This window comes from Ornithorhynchus anatinus, chromosome 2 (genome assembly GCF_004115215.2).
Source record: "Ornithorhynchus anatinus isolate Pmale09 chromosome 2, mOrnAna1.pri.v4, whole genome shotgun sequence".
Lineage (NCBI taxonomy): Eukaryota > Metazoa > Chordata > Mammalia > Monotremata > Ornithorhynchidae > Ornithorhynchus > Ornithorhynchus anatinus.
Genome location: NC_041729.1, coordinates 21846842 through 21870175, shown reverse-complemented (window position 1 = coordinate 21870175; position 23334 = coordinate 21846842). Strand labels below are relative to the sequence as shown.

Sequence of the window (23334 nt, the reverse complement as noted above, 5' to 3'; positions counted from 1 at the left end):
TGCTTACTTAACAAATACTACTACTATTATTATTATTATTAGATGCTTTGTAGATGGCCGAAGAGCCAGGTCCCACTTCTTGCCCAGACAGGCCCCTGAGAGGCTCCAGCTTTCCCTGCAGGCCTTCCGGTTCAGTGAGCTGGACTCTGATGTAAGTATGGGGTTCTGCCCTGCCTTGGTGGAGGATGGGGTCAAGGTCAGTGTGAGCCAGCTGCCATTCCCATCTCTGTCTCCTCACTGACATCCTCGCAAGTTCCAGCTGGCTCAGGTGACCAGCTAACCCTCCTGATGCAGTGGTCCCTTGCCTCGCTCTAGAGCTTTTGTCCTTCAGGGAAGGCTGGGGACATTTGCAGAAACGTCTCTTCTCCCACTAACCCTCCATCTGGAAGCAGCTTTATGGCAAGACTCTCTGCTGGGTTTCAGTATTCACTCTATTACGGGTGAAGTTGTAGGGGAGGGTATGCCGGCTGCCTTCTGAAACAAGGTTTCTTCCCTGCCCCCCGCCACCCCTCCCACCCAGGAAAGAGGCTCCATTCTGTTCCATGCTAGAATAAGACCCCCTCCACTCTGGACAACAAGATTCTCACCACTTCTTGCCATGCCTCCTGATTCCTTAGCTAGGGGGAATCTTTCCTCTTTGTAGGTTTATCTCCATTGCCGGGTGCTGGTCTGGGATCCCAAGGTTCCCTCAGATGTCACCAAAAAAGCCTGTTCCTTCCACAGAGACACAGCCAGGTGGGTGTTGATGAGATGAGCAGTGTCTTGAGCCAGGTCAGGGAACCCCTCACCCTCCATCGTCCTTTCTCCTCAAGGGTTGAGGGAATTTCCACCCCTGGGATCGCTCACTGGCCTCCCACCACAGTGTAAGGAGGGTCGCCCTAAAACCTAACAACTGGCGAAGGGAAGTGGTCACCTTTGTCGCTAAGAGCGAACCCTGCAATGGAAAAGATGGGAACACACCCTGACTTTGAGACTTTCTTCACAGATGGGAACTCCTTGACGATCCTTGGCTGGAAAGTGTGTGTGACTGCTGCGATAGCCACTGCCCACCTGCTGCCTTCCGCCACAGAAGGGAACTTGGAGGTACCGATTCCCCTCAGAATGGAGGAGCATACCTGTTCTGCTCAGATGGCAGGGAAAGGTCTCCTTGGTCAGGTCTAGAAAGCCACCACCCTGTAAAGCTGGGCTCCCACCTGGAGCAGGAGGTGACACTTGGTGTGGAGATCACAACAGCCGTGTACCCTGCTATAGTGAGTGACACAGCTCCTGTCACCAACTTCCCGAATGTCCTCAGAGCGCATGGCCAACAGAATCTCTCTGTCCTCCCTTCTCCAGCTTCGGTATCCTGGTGTGGAGCTTTGGGGCAAGCCTCTTTGCAGGCAACCAATTGACTTGGTACTTATTAAGCACTTGTGTGTGCAGAGCATTATACTAAACTCTTGAGAGAGTACAGTACAACTGAGATGGTAGACCTGATTCCTGCTCACAGGGAACATTTCTGTGTAGAGAAGTCGTGTGGTCTAGTGGATAGAGCATGGGGCTGGGAGTTGGGACCTGTGTTCTAATCCTGCCTCTGCCACTTATCTGCTGTGAGAACTTGAGCAAGTCACTTAATTTCTCTACCTCAGTTAACTCATTTATAAAATGAGACTGTGGGCCCCAAGTGGGACAGGGACCATGTCCAACATGATTAACTTGTATCTATTATAGCAATGTCTAGCACAAGTGCTTAATAAATGCCATAAAGAGCTTACAGCCTAGAAAGGGAATTAGGGAACACCTACTAGGGGTGGGAGGGTTGTAGGTGTGTGTCTGTCTGGGATAGTGGGAGAGGGTCAGACCAAACTTACATATAAGCTTTCCTCACTGGCTCCTTCCCTGCCCCAGGGAGGATGTGTTATGGGAGTGGTTGGAACACGGAGGCTATTAATCCAATGGACAAATCAGACTCAGGAGTCCCTCCTTGGGACCCATCTGCACAATCACTGGAAAACACAAATCAAACCCAGTCTTTTGGTCCCTGTTGGCTAGGCGATGAAGAGGGCAGCAGGAGTCCACGGTTATTCCCAGGTCCATACAGTGGGTGTCTGGATTATCCATTTTAGTCAGTCCCCGTGTCACATGCTGAATGGAGGTGCTAGGTTTCTCCCTCAACTCACTGTTGTGCCTCAATATTTAATTTCTCTTAGCCCTCTAGACTGTAAGCTTGCTGTGGGCAAGGAATATGTCCGTTATATCGTACTCTCCCAAGCACTTAGTACCTTAAGTGTTCAATAAATATGACTGATTTGACTTTCAGCAGGCTGTTAAAATGCCACCTCCACTTCCTGAGGTGTCAGGAAACCATAATCACTTCCTGCCTCCAAGCGCTTCTGGGAGATGTGACCTTAGCAGTGTGATGAGGGAAGTGGACTTTGTCCTACCACTATCACTGTGGTCATTTTCATGCTGCCCAGATGGGCCATAGGAGTGAGGAAAACTTGGTGGTGGGGTTGGGGAATGTACATCCTCAAGAACAGGATCTGGTTTATGTGAATGTGCTAAACTCCCTTTAGATCAGCTCTGTCCTCCTTTTTGTCCTCTGGAATCCCCATCCTGAAGAACTGACTGAAATCATATTCCTTCCATTCACTAGCCGTTGCCTAAACAAGAATCTCTCCTTTCCCTGGGTAAAACCATGGCATTCCCTTTCTTTCTCTTTCTTCTCCCAGCCCCAAGAAGCAGGGGTCTGGAGGCCAGAGCTGAAGAAGGGCATCCATGGTAAATTTTAACACTCGATTTGCACGTCAATGACAGCCATGTTGTCGGACTGCCCCACTGCACTAGCTTGGTGCAGTGAGCCAGTGGAGCTGACCCCTGGGAGAATGTGAGCCCAAGGACACTGGGCACCTAGACTCTATTTCTAGGCAAGACTTTAGTTTCTTCCCTTGATCCTAGCTTTCTCTCTCTCTCTCTCTCCTCCCTCACCTCATTTTACCCAAGGGAAATGGGGATCCTCTGAACCCTTTGAACTCAAGAGTGGGGTGAAGTAGGACGTCTAACAACTTCATGTTTTGTGTGTCTGGTGGAAAACTTTCTGAAAATTAACTGGTCTGTCTCCTAGGGACTGGGCAGATCCCCAAGGTCTTCAGTACAGTGGTCGGCCCTTTAACCATAAAGGATAGTGACCTCACCTCTCAATCCATGGCTCAAGTCAAGAACCACAGAGGTAAGGAAGCCGGAAATGAAGCATACCTGTCTTGTACCTCACCTTGGATATGGACAAGATACTTTTTATCCTCCATCTTGTCTCTCTCATCCAGCCTCCTGAAGCTAGTGAGCTATAAGAGTAATACCCTGTAGTTCATAAAGTTCTTCTCCTGTGAAGATCAAAGTACAGTTATTTTTTTTTTCTGCAGTAAAAAGTTGACAGCGTTCTTCCCCTAGTTGAGTGAGGAAACTCACCCAGGCAAAGCAAAGATCCAAAAAAAACCCCAAATGTTAGAGCCTGCATCTCCCAAGCCAACTTCCTGTTCTTGCCACTAGAGTAGGTTGGCTTCCTGTAGCTCAGCGGAAGATGTGGTCTAAGTCCTCCCTTATATCGGTCTTTTAACCTGGCTCTTTATTCTTAGCTCATTTAGGACTAGTCTCCAACCTGCTGCCCTCAGCCTTGGGAGTCCTGATGCTTGAGAGTTCTATAATCACAGTCCTCGGCCTGGGCTTCTGCTTCTGTCGCCACCAAAGAAGACTGGATACCAAGATCCAGCCTGCAAGCTCAGTCCTTCCCAGGGTTAGGAAGGGGTTAATGGCTTCTGATGTGTAACAAGCTCCTTTCCTTTCCCTCCCCTTCCCCCCCTCCCATTAAAAAGGAATAAAACACCTGCACCTGCAAAGTTATATTTTATCTAGTGAAGAGCTAAGTAAGGAGAGTTTGGGGGTAGCTCCCTGGGGGTGTAGTCAAGCATTTTGGCCCTTGCTCCTCTTTGTCTACAGATTCCCCTTCTCATCTTTTTCCCTCCTCGAAACCTCTTCTTGAGTGTGGGATCTGCTGACTGGGGATGTATGAGAACCCTGCGTTAGGGAGTTATAAATAATAATAATTGTGGTGTTTAAATACTGTGTGCCAAGCACTGTACTAAATGCTGGGGTGGATACAAGCAAATCAGGTTGGACACAGTCCCTCTCCCACATGGGGCTTAGTCTTAATCCCCATTTTACAGATCAGGGAACTGAGGCCCAGAGAAGTGAAGTGACTTGCCCAAAATCACACAGTAGCTCTATCTGCCAGGAACTGTACTAAGAGCTAGGGCAGATCAAGATAATGGGGTTGGACACAGTCCTTGTCCCAAATGGGGCCCACAGTCTTAATCCCCCTCTTACAGATGAGGGAACTGAGGGGCAGAGAAGAGATTTGCCCAAGGTCACAAGCAGATAAGTGGTTAGCAAGGAAATCTCTCCTCCACCCTCTCTTTCTTTTCTTCAGTCACCTACACCACAAATAGCACCTAAAGAAGAATGCTAAGATAAGGACTTGGACTCTTAAATGTACCAGACCCCTCCATAGCACCTGTTCCCAGCCCTGCCCAGAACATCCCATATGTGAGGTTGGAGAGAGTCCCACAAAGGAAACAGTATGGCCTAGTTTTACCAAGCTCAGGATTGCAAGCCAGAGGAGCTGGATTTTAATCCTGGCTCTGCCACTTGCCTGTTTTAGAGAAGCAGCATGGCCTGGTGGCAAGAGCCCAGGCTTGGGAGTCCGAGGATGCGGGTTCTAATGCCAGCTTTGCCACTTGTCTGCTGTGTGATCTTGGGCAATTTACTCTCTATGCCTCAGTTACCTCATCTGCAAAATGGAGATTGCCTGTGAGCCCAACGTGAGACAACTTGATTACCTTTTATCTACCGTAGAGTTTAGAATAGTGCTTGACACATAGTAAGTGCTTAACAGATACCCTTATTTTTACCTTTGTTTAGTTGCTAAATTTTTCTCAACTGCAAACTGAGGATTCAATACCTGATTTCTCTCCTATTTAGACGGTGAGCCCCATGGGGGACAGAGACTGTACCTGACCTGACTAACTTCTATCTATCCCAGAGCTTATAACTGTGACACCTAGTAAAGTGTAGTAAAAATACAATTAAATAATTTGTTTACTCCTCAGTGGAACACTAGTTGGCACTCAGCCTTCAGCATAGTAGTTCCCACTTTAAAGAAGTAGAAACAGTGGCCTTATTTTCCTAAATGTAGTTAAAGCCAGTGTTTGCTTTTTCCTGCAGTGTCAGCCCACCTTGGTAGGGGTTCAAGAGGCAGGGTATTTTGTCTGGTCTAACACAGCAACCCCCATGATGTACTTCTATAACTATGAGTAAAGGTACGCTCTGGAAAATGATGTCCTCGTGGGTAAATTTAAACCCCTCCCTGCCTGGACTGGGATTTGAGTAACAATGACTGCATTGGAAGAATTTCTCCAGAAAGTCTGTATCAGGCTTTTTGAGACACAGAAGAATCCCCTGAGCAGCAACATGGCATAGTGGAAAGAGCCTGAGAGTCAGAGGAGCTGGGTTCTAATCGTGACTTCATCAAGGAGCTGCTGTGTGACCTTGGGTGAGTCATTAAACTCCTGTGTGCCTCAGTTTCCTCATCTTCAAAATGGGGATTCAATGCCCAGTCTCCCTCCTACTTAAACTCTGAGCCCCACATGGAACTGTATCTATCCCCAGTGCTTAGTATTGTCAGTCAATTGTATTTACTGAGTTCTTACTGGGGGCAGGACATTCATTCCTTTTAATAGTTATTTATTGAGCACTTACTATATGCAAAGTACTGTACTAAGCACTAGGGAGAATACAACAATAAACAGTCTCATGCCCACAAGGAGCTTAGAGTCTAGAGGGGGAGAACGACATTACTGTAAACAAATAAAATTACATATATTCATTCAATCATATTTATTGAGCCCTTAAAAGTGCTTTGGGGCTGGAAGGTGGGGGGGATGAATAAAAGGAGCAAGTCAGGGTGATGCCAAAGAGAGTGGAGAGGAGAAAAGGGGCAGGAGGGCTAAATCAGGGAAGACCTCTGGGAGATGTCCTCAACAAGCCTTTGAAATTGGGAAGAATAATTGCTGGATATGATAATAATGTTGGTATTTGTTAAGTGCTTACTATGTGCAGAGCACTGTTCTAAGCGCTGGGATAATACTGGCTAATCAGGTTGTCCCATGTCAGGCTCACAGTCTTAATCCCCATTTTCCAGATGAGGTTACTGAGGCACAGAGAAGTGAAGTGACTTGCCCACAGTCCCACAGATGACAAGTGGCAGAGCCGGGGTTCAAACCCATGACCTCTGACTCCCAAGCCCGGGCTCTTTCCACTGAGCCATGCCGCTTCTGAAGAGGAAGGGCATTTCAGGCCAGAAGCAAGATATGGGTGAGAGGTCGGTGGCGAGATAGACAAGATCAAGGTACAAGGAGAAGGTTTGCATTAGAGGAGCCAAGTGTGTGGGCTGGGTTGTAGTCGGAGCTTAACAAATACCACAGTTATTATTAGCAAAATGGGTAGGTAGGACCAGCACAGAGACACAGAGGAAAGAGGGGGCTGAAATCTCTAGGGAGGCCCATGTGAAACAGAGCAATAGGAGAGTGGGTAGGGAATGGTCACATCCTTTATTCTGCACTGCCCAACAGTCCATTACAGTGACCCCTACCTCACGGGTGCTCAAATTCTACTCTTGTTACCGCTGGACTGTTAGCATTAGGTAATAGCGTTGATGACGACCCAGTGGAGCCTGCTGACTTACTGGATCAAGCTGTTTTGGAGAGAGCCAGGAGAAAGAAATGTGTGTTTTACTGCTGTCTACCTCATGAGCAGGAATACCTTCCTTGAGTAAGCCCTCCTTTCCTCTCCTCCATTCTCCTCTGCTTAGCCCTGACTTGCTCTCTTTATTTATTCTCCCATCCTGTCCAGCAGTACTTATGTACATAGATGTAATTTATTTATATTAATGTCTGTCTCCCCCTCTAGATTGTAAGCTTGTTGTGGGGAGGGAATGTGCCTTGTTCTATTGTACTCTCCCTAGCGCTCGTGGCCTAGGGGATAGAGCACAGGCCTGGGAGTTGGAAGGTCATGGGTTCTATCTAATCCCAGCTCCACCACTTGTCTGCTCTGTGACTTGGGTAAGTCACTTCACTTCTGTGCCTCAGTTACCTCATCGGTAAAATGGTGATTAAGACCGTGGAACCTGTGTGGGACAGGGACCGTGTCTAACCTGATTACCTCGTATCTACCCCGGCGCTTGGTACAAAATAAGCACTTAACGTATACCGCGTGGAAAGAGCCCGGGCTTGGGAGTCAGAGGTCATGGGTTCGAATCCCCGCTCTGCCGCTTGTCAGCTGTGTGACTGTGGGCAAGTCACTTAACTTCTCTGTGCCTTAGTTACCTCATCTGTAAAATGGGGATAACCTGATTACCCTGTATCTACCCCAGTGCTTAGAACAGTGCTCTGCACATTGTAAGCACTAAACAAATACCAACATTATTATTATTATTATATACCATTATAATAACGTTGGTATTTGTTTCCTGATGCCCAGACCCGCCACCTCTGCCCACCCACTAGTATTTCCCTGTATGCACAGCCAGGACAGGAACCTTATTCTCGTGATTAACACATGTATGCTCTTTCCACTGGGCCAACAGCAAGGCTTCCCTTCGATAAGAGCTTAGTAAAGGCTGTAACAAATGAATTACATTCGTGTGGTCAAAATCTGTTCATTGGCCTCTCTGAACAGGGGAGGGTTGCCATGAACTTTTTCTTCTTTCTCTTTCTTCTATCCTATCTCCACCTGGGCCAATGATCCCTCTAAGGCCCTGGGGCCTCTGTAGGTTTGTCAGCACAGAGAGCAGGCTTTAACCATCTTAATCAATTCCTTTCATCTTGGGTCTGTGAGGAGGGTGGGTGAAGGCAGAGAGGGGAGAATCAGGGTTACTTCCTTGGTGAATTCACAAAAGCAGATAGAGAACTGGCCACCTCCTATTAATAATAATAGAACTAATGATGATAGTGTTAAGTGCTTATTATGTGGCAAGAGCAGGGGTAGATACAAGATAATCAGGTGCCACATGGCACTCACAGTCTGAGCAGAAAAGAGAATAGGTGTTGAATTCTTATTTTGCCAATAAGGAAACTGAAGCTCAGAAGTTAAGTGGCTTGTCCAAGGTCACAGAGCAGAAATTAGAATCCAGGTCTTCTTACTCCTGGATCTGTGTTCTTTCCACTAGACCACACTGCCTTTCCTCTTGGAGAGGAAATGACTTCCCCTATGTTGATGAGGAACCAACTCCCTTTGGGGCAAGGGCAGAGGCTGGTTGGTTGGCACCGGTATCCTTTAATTGTACATGCCTTGTACCTGGTGTATGTTCAAAAATTACTCTTAATGAAACTCAGGAGGCTCCCTACTGAAAGTCATTAGCTAATGTAAGCTAATAATTATGGTATTTGTTAAGCGCTTAGTATGTGCCAGGCATTTTACTAAGTGCTGGGGTAGATACAAACAAATTGGGTTGGACACAGTCTCTGTCTCACGGGCAGTGCACAGTCTCAATCCCCATTTTATAGATGAGGTAACTGAGGCCCAGAGAAGTGAAGTGACTTACCCAAGATCACACCACAGATCAGTGGTGGAGGCAGGATTAGAACCCAGGTCCTCTGACTCCCATAACAGTAACTGTGTAATTGTGAAACACCTGGAGCAGCTTCAAAATAAGCTAGCTGAGCACAGGCCATATCTACTCTACCATGGTTTATTTGAAAAACAAATGAGTGAAAATTTGCTAGCTCCTCACCTGCAGGTACAGCTAGGGTGGTGGGTCATCCAGCTTGATACTAGTTTTCAGTTTTCAGTCCAGTTTTCAGCTGTTTTACCACACAAAAATAAAGGCCTTGGAGGTTGGCAAATGAGGATCCGCTCTTCTTGAGGGCTGTCAATGGCTACCCTGGGTATATTCAGTCATTCATTCATTCAACTGTATTGAGCGCTTACAGTGTGCAGAGCACTGTTCTAAGCATTTGGGAAAGTACAGTGCAACAATAAACAGTGACATTCCCTGCCCACAACTAGCTCACAGTCTGGGGTGGGGGGGAGGCGAGATGCCACTTGTCAGCTGGGTGACTGTGGGCAAGTCACTTCACTTCTCTGTGCCTCAGTTCCCTCATCTGTAAAATGGGGATGAAGACTGTGAGCCTCATGTGGAACAACCTGATTACCCTGTATATCCCAGCGCTTAGAACAGGGCTGTGCACATAGCGCTTAACAAATACCAACATTATTAAAACAAGTAGATAAAATTACAGATACATAAGTGCTGTGGGGCTCAGAGTAGTGGGGTGGGGAAGGGCAAAGGGAGCAAATCAAGGTATACAGAGAAACCAAAAAACTGAGAGAACTACTCATCTTCTTAGCCAAACCCTGTCCTGCCTCTACCTTCCCTATCACTGTAGACAACTCCACTATCCTCCCTATCTCACAAGCCCTTGGCCTTGGCATTCACCTCAACTCATCTCTCTCATTCGATAGTCAACCTGTCATCAGTTTCTGTCGGTTCTGCCTTCATAACATCATTAAAATCCAGCCTCTCTTCTTTCTCCAACCAAACTGCTACTAGACTGATCCAAGCGCTTAAATCCTGCCTTGCTTATTGCATCAGCCTCCCTGCCTCTCTCTACTCCAGTCCATAGTTCATTCTGCTGCCTGGATCGTTTTTCTACAGAACCGTTGGGTCCATGTTTCCCCACTCCTCAAGAACCTCCAGTGGTTGCCCGTCCACCTCTGCATTCAACAGAAACTCCTTACCATCAGCCTACAAGGACTCAATCACCGTGTCACCTCCTATCTTACCTCGCTGATTTACTACAGCACCATGAGCCCATTGGTTCTCCTAATGGCAACCTACTCACTGTACCCTGATCTTTTCTATCTCTCTGTCAACCCCTTACTCACATCCACTCTCTGGCCTGAAACTCCCTCTCCCTCCTCCTTATGACAGACCACCACTTTCCCTACCTTTAAAGCCTTTCTCCCTCTCCGTTCACCTATGCACTTGGATCTGTGCCCTTTAAGCACTTGATATTCAATAATAATAATAATAATGGTATTTGTTAAGCGCTTTCTATGTGGAAAACACTGTTCTAAGCACTGGGAGGATCAGTTATCCTGATACGTGGGATCAGGTTGTCCCACGTGGGGCTCACAGTTTTAATCCTCATTTTACAGATGAGGTAACTGAGGCACTGAGAAGTCAAGTGACTTGCCCAAATTTGCCCAGCTGGCAAGCGGTGGAGCCAGGATTAGAACCCATGACCTCTGGCTCCCAAGCCCGGGTTCTTTCCACTGAGCCACGCTGCTTCTCTAAATATTTTTGAGTGCTTACTATGTGCAGAGCACTGTACTTGAGCGCTTGTGAGAGTACAATACAGCAGAATTAGGAGACGAGATTCCTGTCCATAATGAGCTTACCACATCCTCAGGCCCATAACATTTCCATACATACCCATTATTTATTCATTTATATTAATGTCTGTCTCCAGTTCTAGACTGTAAGTTCGTTGAGAGCAGAGAATGTCTACCAACTCTGTTGTATTTACTCTCCCAAGCACATAGCACAGTGCTCTGCACCCAGAAAGTGCTCAATAAATCCATTAATTGATTAAAAGAGAAGTTGCCTAAGTACTAATAGATTTATAATTAACCAGACAAGTAAGAGGGTAAGCGGCTCAAGTGACCTTATTAGCCCAATCCAGCTGTTTACCATTTTCAGTTTGTTTTCTAACCTAGCAGGCCTTGGGGCCTCCTGGTTCTTGACTTTTCACCTCAAGTATTTGCTGGCCCTGTTCTCAAACTCAGAAAGTGATCGATTGTCCTTCGCTCTCATCGGGAGCTTCAGAGGCAGAGGGAGAAGTGATTGGTGTTTTTGCAGACGCAGGTCCCAAATCTAAAACGAGTAATGAAAGAGCCCGGGCCTGGGAGTCAGAGGTCGTGGGTTCTAATCCTACTTCTGCCACTTGTCAACTGTGTGACCTTGGGTGAGTCACTTCACTTCTCTGGGCCTCAGTTCCCTCATCTGTCAAATGGGGATGAAATCTGTGAGCCTGATGTGGGACACCCTGATTACCTGGTGCTACCCCAGTGCTTAGAACAGCGCTTTGCTTATAGTAAGCACTTAAATGCCATCACATTATTTACAGAGAAGCAGCGTGGCTTAGGGGAAAGAGCCTGGATTTAGGAGTCAGAGGTCATAGGTCCTAATCCCGGCTTCGCCACTTGTCAGCTGTGTGACCATGGGCAAGTCATTTTACCCATCAAACGGCAGGGACTGTCTCTATCTGTTGCCGACTTGTTCATTCCAAGTGCTTAGTACAGTGCTCTGCACATAGTAAGCGCTCAATAAATACTATTGCATGAATACTCTGTGCGTCAGTTATCTCATCTGTAAAATGGGGATGAAAACTTTGAGCTCTACTTGGGACAACATGATTACCTTGTATCTACCACAGCGCTTAGAACAGTGCTTGGCACATAGTAAGCGCTTAACAAATACCAACACTAGTGAAAGAAGTTTGGCTTCTACTGCTTCTGGATCTGATTGTAGCCTCAAGAAAAGAAATGAGACTGTCAGCAGCCCCACAGAGAGCAGGAAATAAGAGCTGAGAAACAGGTGTCAGAATGGTTAGAGCATGGATCTGGGATTCAGGAGGATCGGGTTCTAATCCTGATTCCGCCACATGTCTGCTATGTGACCTTGGGGAAGTCACTTCACTTTTCTGCATCTCAATTACCTCATCTGTAAAATGGGGGATTAAGATTGGGAGCTTCATGTGGGACAGGGACTGTGTCCAATATGATTTGCTTGTATCCATCCCAGCTCTTAGAACAGCGCCTGGCACATAGTAAGCACTTAACAAATACTATCATTATTATTAAGAGCAAGGCTCTCCCCGTGTCCCCTTATCCCCACTCCAGTTCTGCTTGTGGGGGGCAACAGGAGCCATCTCTGGAAAGCCGAAGTCTCGGAGGAGGGGTTGGGGTACATCAGAACCCCAGTGGAGGAACATGTTATGCTCATCATTTGTAACTCTTCCGTTCTGTCATACAAGGCCCTGCACGTTGTGGGGAAGGGAGGGAGAGGAGGTAGAAAAGGAGGAGGTGGGTGGTTCAAGATATTCTCACACCGAACATATGAGCCACTCCAGACAAATGAGATTGCCAGGACCTTTTCACCCATTAGCTAAGTTCCTGAAAGAAAAGAGGGCTCTGATCCCCTTCCAGAGGAGAGCAGAGAACCTAGTGATCTTTTTTTTCTGACTGAGACTGAGTTGGAGAAAGTGTTTTTTATATGTCCTGGAGATAACATTTTTGTGTAAATTCCTTACATAGTAAAACACTTAAACACCACTATTATTATTACTATTACCCCCTAAAATCCTAATTCTAAGCATCCTGATTCCCACTCAGAAACTTCAAATGCTTTTCAGTTGTTAGGTCTTGTTGAAGACTGATGGGTAAAGTGGAGGGAAAGTGTGTGTTTCCCTTTCTGTCTCTCCATGCCTCTCTCTCTCCCTCTCTTTTCTTGACTTGCCTATGTTTGTGTATGTCTTCTGTGGTTATATCTGTCTCTATCCACTTTATTTCTCAGCTTCTCTAGCCCACTCCCTGCCAAACTTCAGTTTCCTCTTTCCAATTCTTTCCATCCATCATACTCTCCTCACAGCTGGGCTTGAGTCTTCAGTGTAGTACTTGAAGAAATCCCCAGCCAGGGGTTATCATGAAATAGTGGATAGAGCACAGACTTAGGAGTCAGAAGGTCATGGATTCTAATCCCAGCTCCACCACTTTTCTGCTGTGTGATCTTGGGCGAGTCACTTAATTCTCTGTGCCTCACTTATCTTCTCTGTAAAATGGGGATTGAGACTGTGTCCAGCCCATTTGCTTGTATCCACCCCAGTGCTTAGGACAGTGCCTGGCAAATAGCGCTTACATACAATATTAATTATTATTATTGTTATTATTAGGAGCAGAGGCATCAGCGATGCCTACAGCCCAGACACAGCCCTAGCAGAGTTTCTAGCCTACCTTTCTCTGCCAGTTGAAGCCTCCCTTCTCATTCTGAGTGGAAGCAAGGGCATCGATGAAAAGGATGTTTGAATCTGGGCTGGCCCAACAGGCAAGGAATTCTCCAGTACCCTCTGTCTCCCTTCTCCTTTCATTCATTCATTCATTCAATAGTATTTATTGAGCGCTTACTATGTGCAGAGCACTGTACTAAGCGCTTGGGATGAACAAGTCGGCAACAGATAGAGACAGTCCCTGCCGTTTGACGGGCTTACAGTCTAATCGGGGGAGACGGACAGACAAGAACAATGGCACTAAACAGCGTCAAGGGGAAGAACATCTCGTAAAAACAATGGCAACTAAATAGAATCGAGGCGATGTACAATTCATTAACAAAATAAATAGGGTAACGAAAATATATACAGTCGAGCGGACGAGTACAGTGCTGTGGGGATGGGAAGGGAGAGGTGGAGGAGCAGAGGGAAAAGGGGAAAATGAGGCTTTAGCTGCGGAGAGGTAAAGGGGGGATGGCAGAGGGAGTAGAGGGGGAAGAGGAGCTCAGTCTGGGAACGCCTCTTGGAGGAGGTGATTTTTAAGTAGGGTTTTGAAGAGGGAAAGAGAATCAGTTTGGCGGAGGTGAGGAGGGAGGGCGTTCCAGGACCGCAGGAGGACGTGACCCAGGGGTCGACGGCGGGACGGGCGAGACCGAGGGACGGTGAGGAGGTGGGCGGCAGAGGAGCGGAGCGTGCGGGGTGGGCGGTAGAAAGAGAGAAGGGAGGAGAGGTAGGAAGGGGCAAGGTGATGGAGAGCCTTGAAGCCTAGAGTGAGGAGTTTTTGTTTGGAGCAGAGGTCGATAGGCAACCACTGGAGTTGTTTAAGAAGGGGAGTGACATGCCCAGATCGTTTCTGCAGGAAGATGAGCCGGGCAGCTGAGTGAAGAATAGACCGGAGCGGGGCGAGAGAGGAGGAAGGGAGGTCAGAGAGAAGGCTGACACAGTAGTCTAGCCGGGATATCACGAGAGCCCGTAATAGTAAGGTAGCCGTTTGGGTGGAGAGGAAAGGGCGGATCTTGGCGATATTGTAGAGGTGAAACCGGCAGGTCTTGGTAACGGATAGGATGTGTGGGGTGAACGAGAGGGACGAGTCAAGGATGACACCGAGATTGCGGGCCTGCGGGACGGGAAGGATGGTCGTGCCATCCACGGTGATGGAGAAGTCTGGGAGAGGACCGGGTTTGGGAGGGAAGATGAGGAGCTCAGTCTTGCTCATGTTGAGTTTTAGGTGGCGGGCCGACATCCAGGTGGAGACGTCCCGGAGGCGGGAGGAGATGCGAGTCTGAAGGGAGGGGGAGAGGACAGGGGCGGAGATGTAGATCTGCGTGTCATCTGCGTAGAGATGGTAGTCAAAGCCGTGAGAGCGGATGAGTTCACCGAGGGAGTGAGTGTAAATGGAGAACAGAAGAGGGCCAAGAACTGACCCTTGAGGAACTCCAACAGTTAAAGGATGGGAGGGGGAGGAGGCTCCAGCGTAGGAGACCGAGAATGATCGGCCAGAGAGGTAAGAGGAGAACCAGGAGAGGACAGAGTCCGTGAAGCCAAGGTGAGATAAGGTATGGAGGAGGAGGGGATGGTCGACAGTGTCAAAGGCAGCAGAGAGGTCAAGGAGGATCAGAATGGAGTAGGAGCCATTGGATTTGGCAAGAAGGAGGTCATGGGTGACCTTAGAGAGAGCAGTCTCGGTAGAGTGGAGGGGACGGAAGCCAGATTGGAGGGGGTCTAGGAGAGAATGGGAGTTAAGGAATTCTAGGCATCGATTGTAGACGACTCCAAGAGGCCTTCCCAGACTGAGCTTCCTCTTTTCTCTCTGCTCCCCATCTACCCCCCTTTCACCTCCCCTCAGCTAATCCCCCTTTTTTCCCCCTTTTCCCTCTGCTCCTCCCCCTCTCCCTCCCCCTCCCCTCAGCACTGTACTCATCTGCTCAATTGTACATATTTTTATTACCCTATTTATTTTGCTAATGAGATGTACATCCCCTTGATTCTATTTATTGCTATTGTTCTTGTCTGTCTCCCCCGATTAGACTGTAAGCCTGTCCATGGGCAGGAACTGTCTCTATCTGTTGCCGATTTGTCCATTCCAAGCGCTTAGTACAGTGCTCTACACATAGTAAGCGCTCAATAAAAATGAATGAAAGAAAGAAAGAAAGAGAGAGAGAGAGAGAGAAGGAAGGAAGGAAGGAAGGAAGGAAGGAAGGAAGGAAGGAAGGAAGGAAGGAAGGAAGGAAGGAAGGAAGGAAGGAAGGAAGGAAGGAAGGGAGAGAGAGAGAGAAGAAAGAGAGAGGGAGAGAGAGAGAGAGAAAGAAAGAGAGAGGGAGAGAGAGAGAAAGAAAGAGAGAGGGAGAGAGAGAGAAAGAAAGAGGGAAAGAAAGAAAGAGGGAAGAGGGAAAGAGGGAAAGAAAGAAAGAAAGAAAGAAAGAAAGAAAGAAAGAAAGAAAGAAAGAAAGAAAGAAAGAAAGAAAGAAAGAAAGAAAGAAAGAAAGAAAGAAAGAAAGAAAAATGAATGAATGAATGAATGAATGAATGAATGAATGACGCCCCCACCAGCCAACGCCATTTTCAAGTTTGCCGCCACCCTGGCGCTGTGATGACGTCACCACGTAGTCCTGCACGTGCGTCGTCGGCGTCAGGTCACGTGAGCGGCCCGATCGCCCTCTTGGCAGTCCTTCGCTCAACGCGCCCCCACCCTTGGCCTGGCCCGGCCTGGCCTGCCCTGCCCTGACCTGCCCTGACCTGCCGAGGCTTTTTTCTCAGCGGAGAGTTGAGGCCCTTCAGCCGGGCCGTATTCCCTCCCTACCCTCCCCCAGGAAGCCCCTCCTTAAAAGAAATTGATGATCCTCGAGGGCAAGGCCGGTTCTTTTCTCGGGATGGTCGGCCAGAGGGGGATCCTGGGGATTTGGCTAGTGTTGAACCTAAGTAAGCCATTCGGAGTTGGGAAACGAATTTCCCTGGTGCCTCCCCGATTCCGCACCCCAGGGTTGCATTTTCACCCTTGTCGGTAGTTTATCCCTTTTCTTCTTCCTGCAGGCCTCTTTTTCCTCTAGCAGCTCTGCTGTCTTTAGGAGACTGCCCACTTCCCCTGCTCCAAGTGATAAAAAGCCTTGACCTTCTTTTTCCTTTAGCAGCTCTCCTGGTTTTAGGAGGCTTCCCGCTCAAAATGATAGAAAATCTTGGCCCTCTTTTTCTTTTAGCAGCTGTCCTGGCTTTAGGAGACTGCCCACTTCTGCTCAAAATGATAGAAAGTCTTGGCCCTCTTTTTCTTTTAGCAGCTCTCCTGGCTTTAGGAGACTGCCCACTTCCCCTGCTCCAAGTGATAAAAAGCCTTGCCCCTCTTTTCCCTTTAGCAGCTCTCCTGGTTTTAGGAGGTTGCCCACTTCCCCTGCTTGAAATGATAAAAGACCTTGGCCCTCTTTTTCTTTTAGCAGCTCTCCTGGCTTTAGGAGACTGCCCACTTCCCCTGCTCCAAGTGATAGAAAGTCTTGGCCTCTTTTTCTTTTAGCAGCTCTCCTGGCTTTAGGTGACTGCTCACTTCTCCTGCTCGAAATGATAGAAAATCCTGACCCTCTTTTTCCTTTAGCAGCTCTCCTGGTTTCAGGAGACTGCCCACTTCCCCTGCTCCCAAGTAATAAAAGGCCTTAGTGCTACTAGGTTGAGAGCTCTTTGAGGGCAAGAAGCTTCTCTACTAACTTCTTTGTATTTTCCCAAGCACTTAGCGGGGAGTTAATTGCTTAGCAATTACTAACTGACTGATAGGTTGCTGGAGAAAAGTGGGTGGAGTGTGTGTGTATTTGGGGAGGGGTGTGGGGGAGGTAGGGGGGAATTTGGTAGCTCCCCAGAGGCTGAAATTTTAACCATGTCTATGTTCCTCAGTTTCCTCAGAGTCAGGGACCCCCGTCTGGGACAACGCCTCAAATTCTCTAACCCCAGGACCTACCACTATCTCGATGGATCTTGAACTCCAGAACACCAGCCTCAGGCTGCCTGAGAGAATGCAGGATGGTGAGGTTCTGTGTGTGGACTCCAGTTGTGTGTTGTTGTTTTTCAGGGGGATCCCACCCCACCGTGCCTGTGTTAATCTCTTGTCAGAATGCAAAGAGCTGCTAAAATGCTGAAATAACAGCGCTCCCTCTGTGGTGTTCTCTGAAAGCGTCTTGGCCCTACTAGAAGCAGCCACTGAGAAAAAAAAATAATGAATTTATTTATTCATTCAGTTGCATTTATTGAGCACTTACTGTATTCAGAGCACTGTAATAATAATAATGTCGATATTTGTTAAGCACTTACTGTGTGTCAAGCACTGTTCTAAGGGAGATGCAAGGTGATCAGGTTGTCCCATGTGGGGCTCACAGTCTTCATCCCCATTTTACAGATGGGGGAACTGAGGCACAGAAAAGTGAAGTGACTTGCCCAAAGTCACACAGCTGATAAGTGGCAAAGCCGGGATTAGAACCCACGACCTCTGACTCCCAAGCCTGGGCTCTTGCCACTAAACCACACTGCTGCTCCAAACACTTGGAAAGTACATGTTCTTTCCCTCCAGTTAGCCCATCAACCTTGATCACCCTTTTCCTCTTGTAGCTGTCAAGAACACGGTATTGCCCCTCTGGAGTGATGAAAATATCACTGAACCCCCTGGGACTGAAATGTCCCTTGGCATCTCTTCTGGATTGACTACTCCTCCGCGTCCAATCTCCAAGGTCAAGACTGCTCGCCCAACACATCCCGGCATGAACTTTTCCCTGAGGATTCTGAATGGTTAGTGATATCTTCCATCCTTGTGGCTGAAGTGGGCCTAGACTCAACTTTTGCCTTCCTGAGGTCACTACATTACTCTTCTAATGGTGTTTTTCTTTGTTTTTGAGATTTTTTTAATGGTATTTGTTAAGTGTTTATTACTAAGTGCCAGACACTGAATTAAGCACTGGGGTAGATACAAGCTAATCAGGTTGGACACAGTCCATATCTCACATGGGGCCCAGAGTCTTAATCTCCATTTTATAGAAGAGGTAACTGAGGCATCGAAAAGTTGTGACGTGCCAACACCATTCATTCAATCGTATTTATTGAGCGCTTACTGTGTGCAGAGCACTGTACTAAGCGCTTAGAAAGTACAATTTGGCAGCAGAGACAATCCCAACCCAGCACCACACAATAGACAGGTGGCAGAGCTGGGATTAGAACCCAGGTCCTCTGACTCCCAGGTCTATGTTCTTTCCATTAGGGCACAGTGCTTTTATCCAAGTTCTGCTTCTCTAAATCTTCTGTGCCCGCCCATCCCCCCAGCAACCCACACTACGTTCTAAGAGAAGTACAGATATTTTCTGTTTAGCAGTCTCCTCCCTTCCCTGTTATAGACCAAACTTTTCTGGACTCTTCAGAACTTTTTGTGCTCAGTTCACAAGAGTCTGGCTTCATGGGAAGAGCATGAGACTGGGATTCAGGGTACCCAAATTCTAATCTAATGAGAAGCAGCATGGTCTAGTGGATAGGGTACGGGCCTGGGAGTCAGAAAGACCTGGGTTCTAAACACAGCTCTGCCACTTGTCCGTTGTGTGACCTCGGGCAAGTCACTTCGCTTTTCTGGGCCTCAGTTCCCTCATCTGTAAAATGAGGATTAAGACTGCGAGCCCTATGTGGAACAGGGACTGTGTCCAACCTGATGATTTTGTATGTATCCCAGTGCTTAGTACAGTGCCTGGCACATAATAGGCGCTTAGCAAATACCATTTTAAAAAATAGTGGAGAGTCTTCCAGCCTTTTGGGCCCTTCATAGTAGCCATGGGTACTTGGATTGCCATCTCAGTGAAGACTAACTTTTCTTTGCCCCTTCCCAGATGGCCTTACTGCTGATGGACAGCCTCATCCCTTCATGTTGGGCTCCCCCGTGACTCTGGAAGCCCGGGTGGAGCCCTTCCCTGGCCAGCTCCTGAGGATCTATGTGGATGAATGTTATGGGCTGCAGGTCCGGCACCTGAGCCACTCCAGGAGGCTCTATGCCCTTGTCAACAACCATGGGTCAGTAGTGTTTCCCCGAGGGAGCGGGGAAGCGAATGTCTTGGCTTGGTGGAGGAAGTAGGTGTCGGGGCCTCTACGTCTTTATGTGACTCCCTATTGGATGTAGCTATAGAAAAGGCTTCCTCCTTCTCCACGGCTGAACCCAAAAGGGGAGTAAGCCCTGCCCTTCTCCCCACCATTCCATTGTTTTTGTTGCTTTGGTTTGATCCGTGTGCTAATTCATTTCCTCACTCTTCCCCTCTCTTATGACCAGTTTTGTCTCCTCCCCCACCCACATATTTGCTTGTCTTCTCCTTTTGACTGTAAGCTCCTCCAGGGCATGGATGTTTCTTTTACACCTTCCCTGCGCTCAGCATATGGAAGATGCCTAAAAAATATGATTTATTTCCCCTCCCACAAAACAAAGAAGAGGATTATGCCTCCCTAGATATTTCTAGCTCTCTTTGGGGAAAACGTGGCTGCTTCCTTCGTTGGGTGGGGCCTTCCCAGATCTTGGTTTGGGTTTCTCTCTTCTCTTCTAGATGCCTCTTAGACAAGATTGGAAACTCCGCATCCTGGAATCGCACTGGGGAAATGGTTCTGCAGTTAGTGGTACCCGCCTTCATGTTTACTGAGCAAGTACAGGAGAAGGTCAGCCAGCATCATATGTGGGCAAACAATATCTGCGTGGGCGGAGAAGGTTTGTGTGTGGTGCTGGGGGGGAATTGTTCCTCAGGGCCAGAGATGAGGGCACGACTCCCTTTGATATGGTGGTCTTGAGGTATCCCACTTTTCATGGAGGGGAAAAAAACACAGAGGGTGAAAGGAGACAGAAACTCCATATGAATGCCAAATCCTACAGATTGTATCCAAGGTGATTTTGATTTCCAGGTTCCAGACTTGGTACATTTATATTGGGAGCTTCAGTGTCTCCCAATATGCATGTCCAAGTTTCAGAAGAATCTGGAACTTAGTGAGGGGAAAAGGGAAGGAAAATGAATTTTAAGAATTCTGGGGAGAAAGAGGGAGCCAAACTCAGAAGTCTACCCAACCATTGCCAGGCTTGTTCTGTCTCTAGCCTGGGGTCTCTTGAGGTGGATTGAGCAACCCCTGCCAATAGAGCCTCCTTCGGCTAAGTGTCAGTACCCCGAGCCCTAGCCATCTCCTCCATCCACTCATTGCAAGAGGGCTGAGTCGGGGGGGAAGGGGCCAGAAAGTTTGGAATTGGGGTTCTCCAGGTATGGCCCAGACCCTGTGAGGCAGCTGCCTCCCTTGGGTTCAGCTCCTTCTCTAAAATGGGACAGGAGAAATCTGACCTCTTTCTTCCTCAGATATGATAGCTGACTTAAAGAACAGTGAGGGAGCACTAGTCCTGGATGGCGGCTTTTTATTTTACTTCTCCCCTCTTCACTTTCTTGTTATTCCTCGGGTTGCAGGAGGCTAGAGTTCTAGACCTGGTGTTTCACATGCCCTTCCTGTGTGTCTTTCCCCCAGGTCTATATCCAATGCTGGCTGAGGGCTTGGAGCCAAACCAGAGCCTTTGAGCCTGGTCGGAAATCCTGTTCATACGACCCTCTCCTGTCCAGGTCAGAGCTTGCTTGGAGTGGTTCTTAGGCTGCATCATTCAGTGGTGGCTTTGGCTGTTCAATCAGTCATATTTATTGAGTGCTTACTGCGTGCAGAGCATTATACTAAGCTTTTGAAGAGTACAATATAACAGAGTTGGTATAGAGTCCTCCAAAGCTAAGGATACTAGATGCTAAAATGAGAGCAGTGGGCCTGGAGGAGTAGGGGGTCTGTGTTCTGGAAAGGTGGAGGCTTCACTCCAGTGATCCCTAGAACCTGTTTTTGCCACCTGAGTCATCTATGGCTTAAGAAAAGAATTTCCCAGGGCTAGAGTAGGCAGAAGAAGGTCTACAGCCAATACAACCCCATGCAGTATTCTTCCCTCTTCATTTAGTGTCCAACCAGTTCAGCTCCTGTTAGTAATTTATTTATATTATTGTCTGTCTCCCCTCTAGACTGTAAGCTCATTGTGGACGGTGAATGTATCTGTTATTGTTCTATTGTACTCTCCCAAGCACTTAGTACAGTGCTCTGCACACAGTAAGCGCTCGATAAGTACGATTGAATGAATGAATGAACTCCTACGCTTTCTGATTGCATATTTTCTTTTGTCTGTCATGTGGCAGGTGGATTCTTCCGGAAGACCCCTCTGAGAGCTCTGTGTGTAACTGCTGTGGGGATATTTGTTCCGCATCAGAAATGAACCACAAAGGTATTTGGGAACCTTATCTTCTCATGGCTTGGAGGTAACTGTGCACTCTGTCATGCCTATCTCAGGACTCCCTTTTTCCTATAAGAAAAGGGTTGGGAGCTTGGTCTGGTTAGACAACCTGGTAGCAGTTGGGCCCCTTGGGCCTCTAATGAATCAACAGGATTTCCCACTGAGTCATAAATTGAGAATTGTCTAAATCTAATTTACCCAAGAACTTTTGGTAGCTGTGTCTGTTGTTATAGTGAACTTTCCCAAGCCATTTGTACAATGCTCTGCACCCAGTAAGTGCTCAGTAAATATGATGAATGGATATGGATGGTCAAGATCCCACCCTACTCCTTGTTAAGGGGGAATTCGGGCCATTCAAGAGTTCAGCTCTGAATGAGACATGTATCTTTTTCTGCCCTCAGCATCAGATGTGCAGAAGAAGCATGTCTGAGGAAAATTAGAACCACCACTCAGTCTTGTGGGGAAAAGAGTCCTCTCTTTTCATGTAGTTAATCTTGGCTTTGTTTCTCAGAATTCCCTGGAGAAGGGAGAGTTCATAAGGTGGTGGTCGGGCCCCTGCTGGTACAGAGGAAGCCACCGTTGTGGTTTGATGGTAAGGTGGAGTAATTTGTAATTGTGGCAGGGATGGGGCGGGGATTAGGGGAGAAATAGTGGGCCAACTCAAAAGGATTGAAATGGTCTCGTCTGGCAGTTGAGACAGTACCACTGCCAGATCAGGGGTTGCAAAGGGGGCTGGGATTTTAGTGGGGAGGAGACAAGCTTTAAAGAGCTAAGAGGCCAGAAAGCTGCCATTAAATCCCTGATTGGAAACTCAGATCTTGTCAGAGAGCTGGGCTGAAGGAGTCTGAAAGTGCAGCTCAGATAGATGTGGGGGTGGTCTTGTCCAAAGAGTGGGTACTTATGAGCACAATCTGCCTGTCTTCCCTCCTAGCGTCTTGCAAGACACTGAAGCAGTTTGTACTGTCTGGATTGGCATTTGTAGCTAGTTTTCTGCTGGTGCTGTTTGTAACAGGATCTTTTGTGGGCTTAGTTGTGGCTTTGGGTCGCCTGTGCTGGTACCACAAGCACCCACGTCCTAAGAGACAAAGGAGAAGCTGCCCCTACCAGGAAGAGTTGCAGATAGTGGTGGAAGAAGTGGCTTCCTTAGATGAGGAAGAGACCAAGATGTGCCCGATAAATGTTGCTGAAGAACTGGATGAGAACTGAATGTTCCAATTAAACTAGAAATAAAAGTTGAATTTGTCTTTCAGACCTGGCCTGTCTTCTAACTCAAGAGTTGTTACAAGTTGTTGTTTCGCTTTCCATCTACTAAGTAAGGGCAGGGATAATCTGGAGTAATACAAGCCATGTTCTGTACCCTACTTTGTGGCCAAAGGGTTGAGGGAGGGAAGTAAAGGGGTGGGTGGGTCAGAGGTCACAAGTGACCAGCAGGGTCCATCTTAGAGGGTGGTGGAATGGGGACTTACAGTCATTCTCCTCTGAATTTGGGTGGGGAGAACAGCGTCGGCACCTCTCCTATCACTGCTGGATGAGAAGAGGCTGCAAGTTGAAGTCTCCAGAATGGAAAAATAAGAGCCAGTGTGTAGGAGCTCAACACTGCCACCAGCATCAAGGTGATCTGAACCCTGGCTCCAAGAGCAGCTTCTTCCTCTCCCTGACTTCCTGCTGCCCATAGAGTCTTGAAAAATTACTCAGTGGGGTTTTTTATAGAAGAAGAATTTTACCGCACCAGATCACTGTCTGTAAGCTACCTCAGGCTACTCTACTTGGGTTTTTTTGGCGCCACTTTCTTCCTTACCCCTTTTTGCTTTTGCCTCTAACTTGCCCTACTTTCTAGATCATTTTTACAAAAATTCGTTAATATCCCCCACTTAATACTCCTTTCAGATCCATCACCCTGAAACGGAAACCTTT

The 23334-nt window shown here is 47.6% G+C and overlaps 1 protein-coding gene across 3 annotated transcripts in view; it reads left to right on the top strand.

Annotated features, from left to right (window-relative positions):
- LOC103169153 overlaps positions 1 to 22669 on the top strand; it is a 31511-nt gene extending 8842 nt beyond the window's left edge. The window contains exons 6-18 of one of the 3 annotated variants that reach the window (XM_029049389.2): positions 43 to 151; positions 644 to 735; positions 986 to 1083; positions 3104 to 3208; positions 17010 to 17138; positions 17718 to 17894; positions 18974 to 19002; positions 19048 to 19154; positions 19676 to 19784; positions 20628 to 20719; positions 21326 to 21411; positions 21932 to 22012; positions 22352 to 22669. In XM_029049389.2, coding sequence (XP_028905222.2) covers positions 43 to 151; positions 644 to 735; positions 986 to 1083; positions 3104 to 3208; positions 17010 to 17138; positions 17718 to 17894; positions 18974 to 19002; positions 19048 to 19154; positions 19676 to 19784; positions 20628 to 20719; positions 21326 to 21411; positions 21932 to 22012; positions 22352 to 22626 — 1489 coding nt within the window. In that variant the 3' untranslated portion in view covers positions 22627 to 22669. Of the gene's footprint in view, positions 1 to 42; positions 152 to 643; positions 736 to 985; positions 1084 to 3103; positions 3209 to 17009; positions 17139 to 17717; positions 17895 to 18973; positions 19155 to 19675; positions 19785 to 20627; positions 20720 to 21325; positions 21412 to 21931; positions 22013 to 22351 lie in introns of all 3 variants that reach the window. The other 2 variants (XM_039910589.1, XM_029049382.2) reach the window with 2 other exon arrangements.
- The last annotated feature ends 665 nt before the right edge of the window (positions 22670 to 23334 follow it).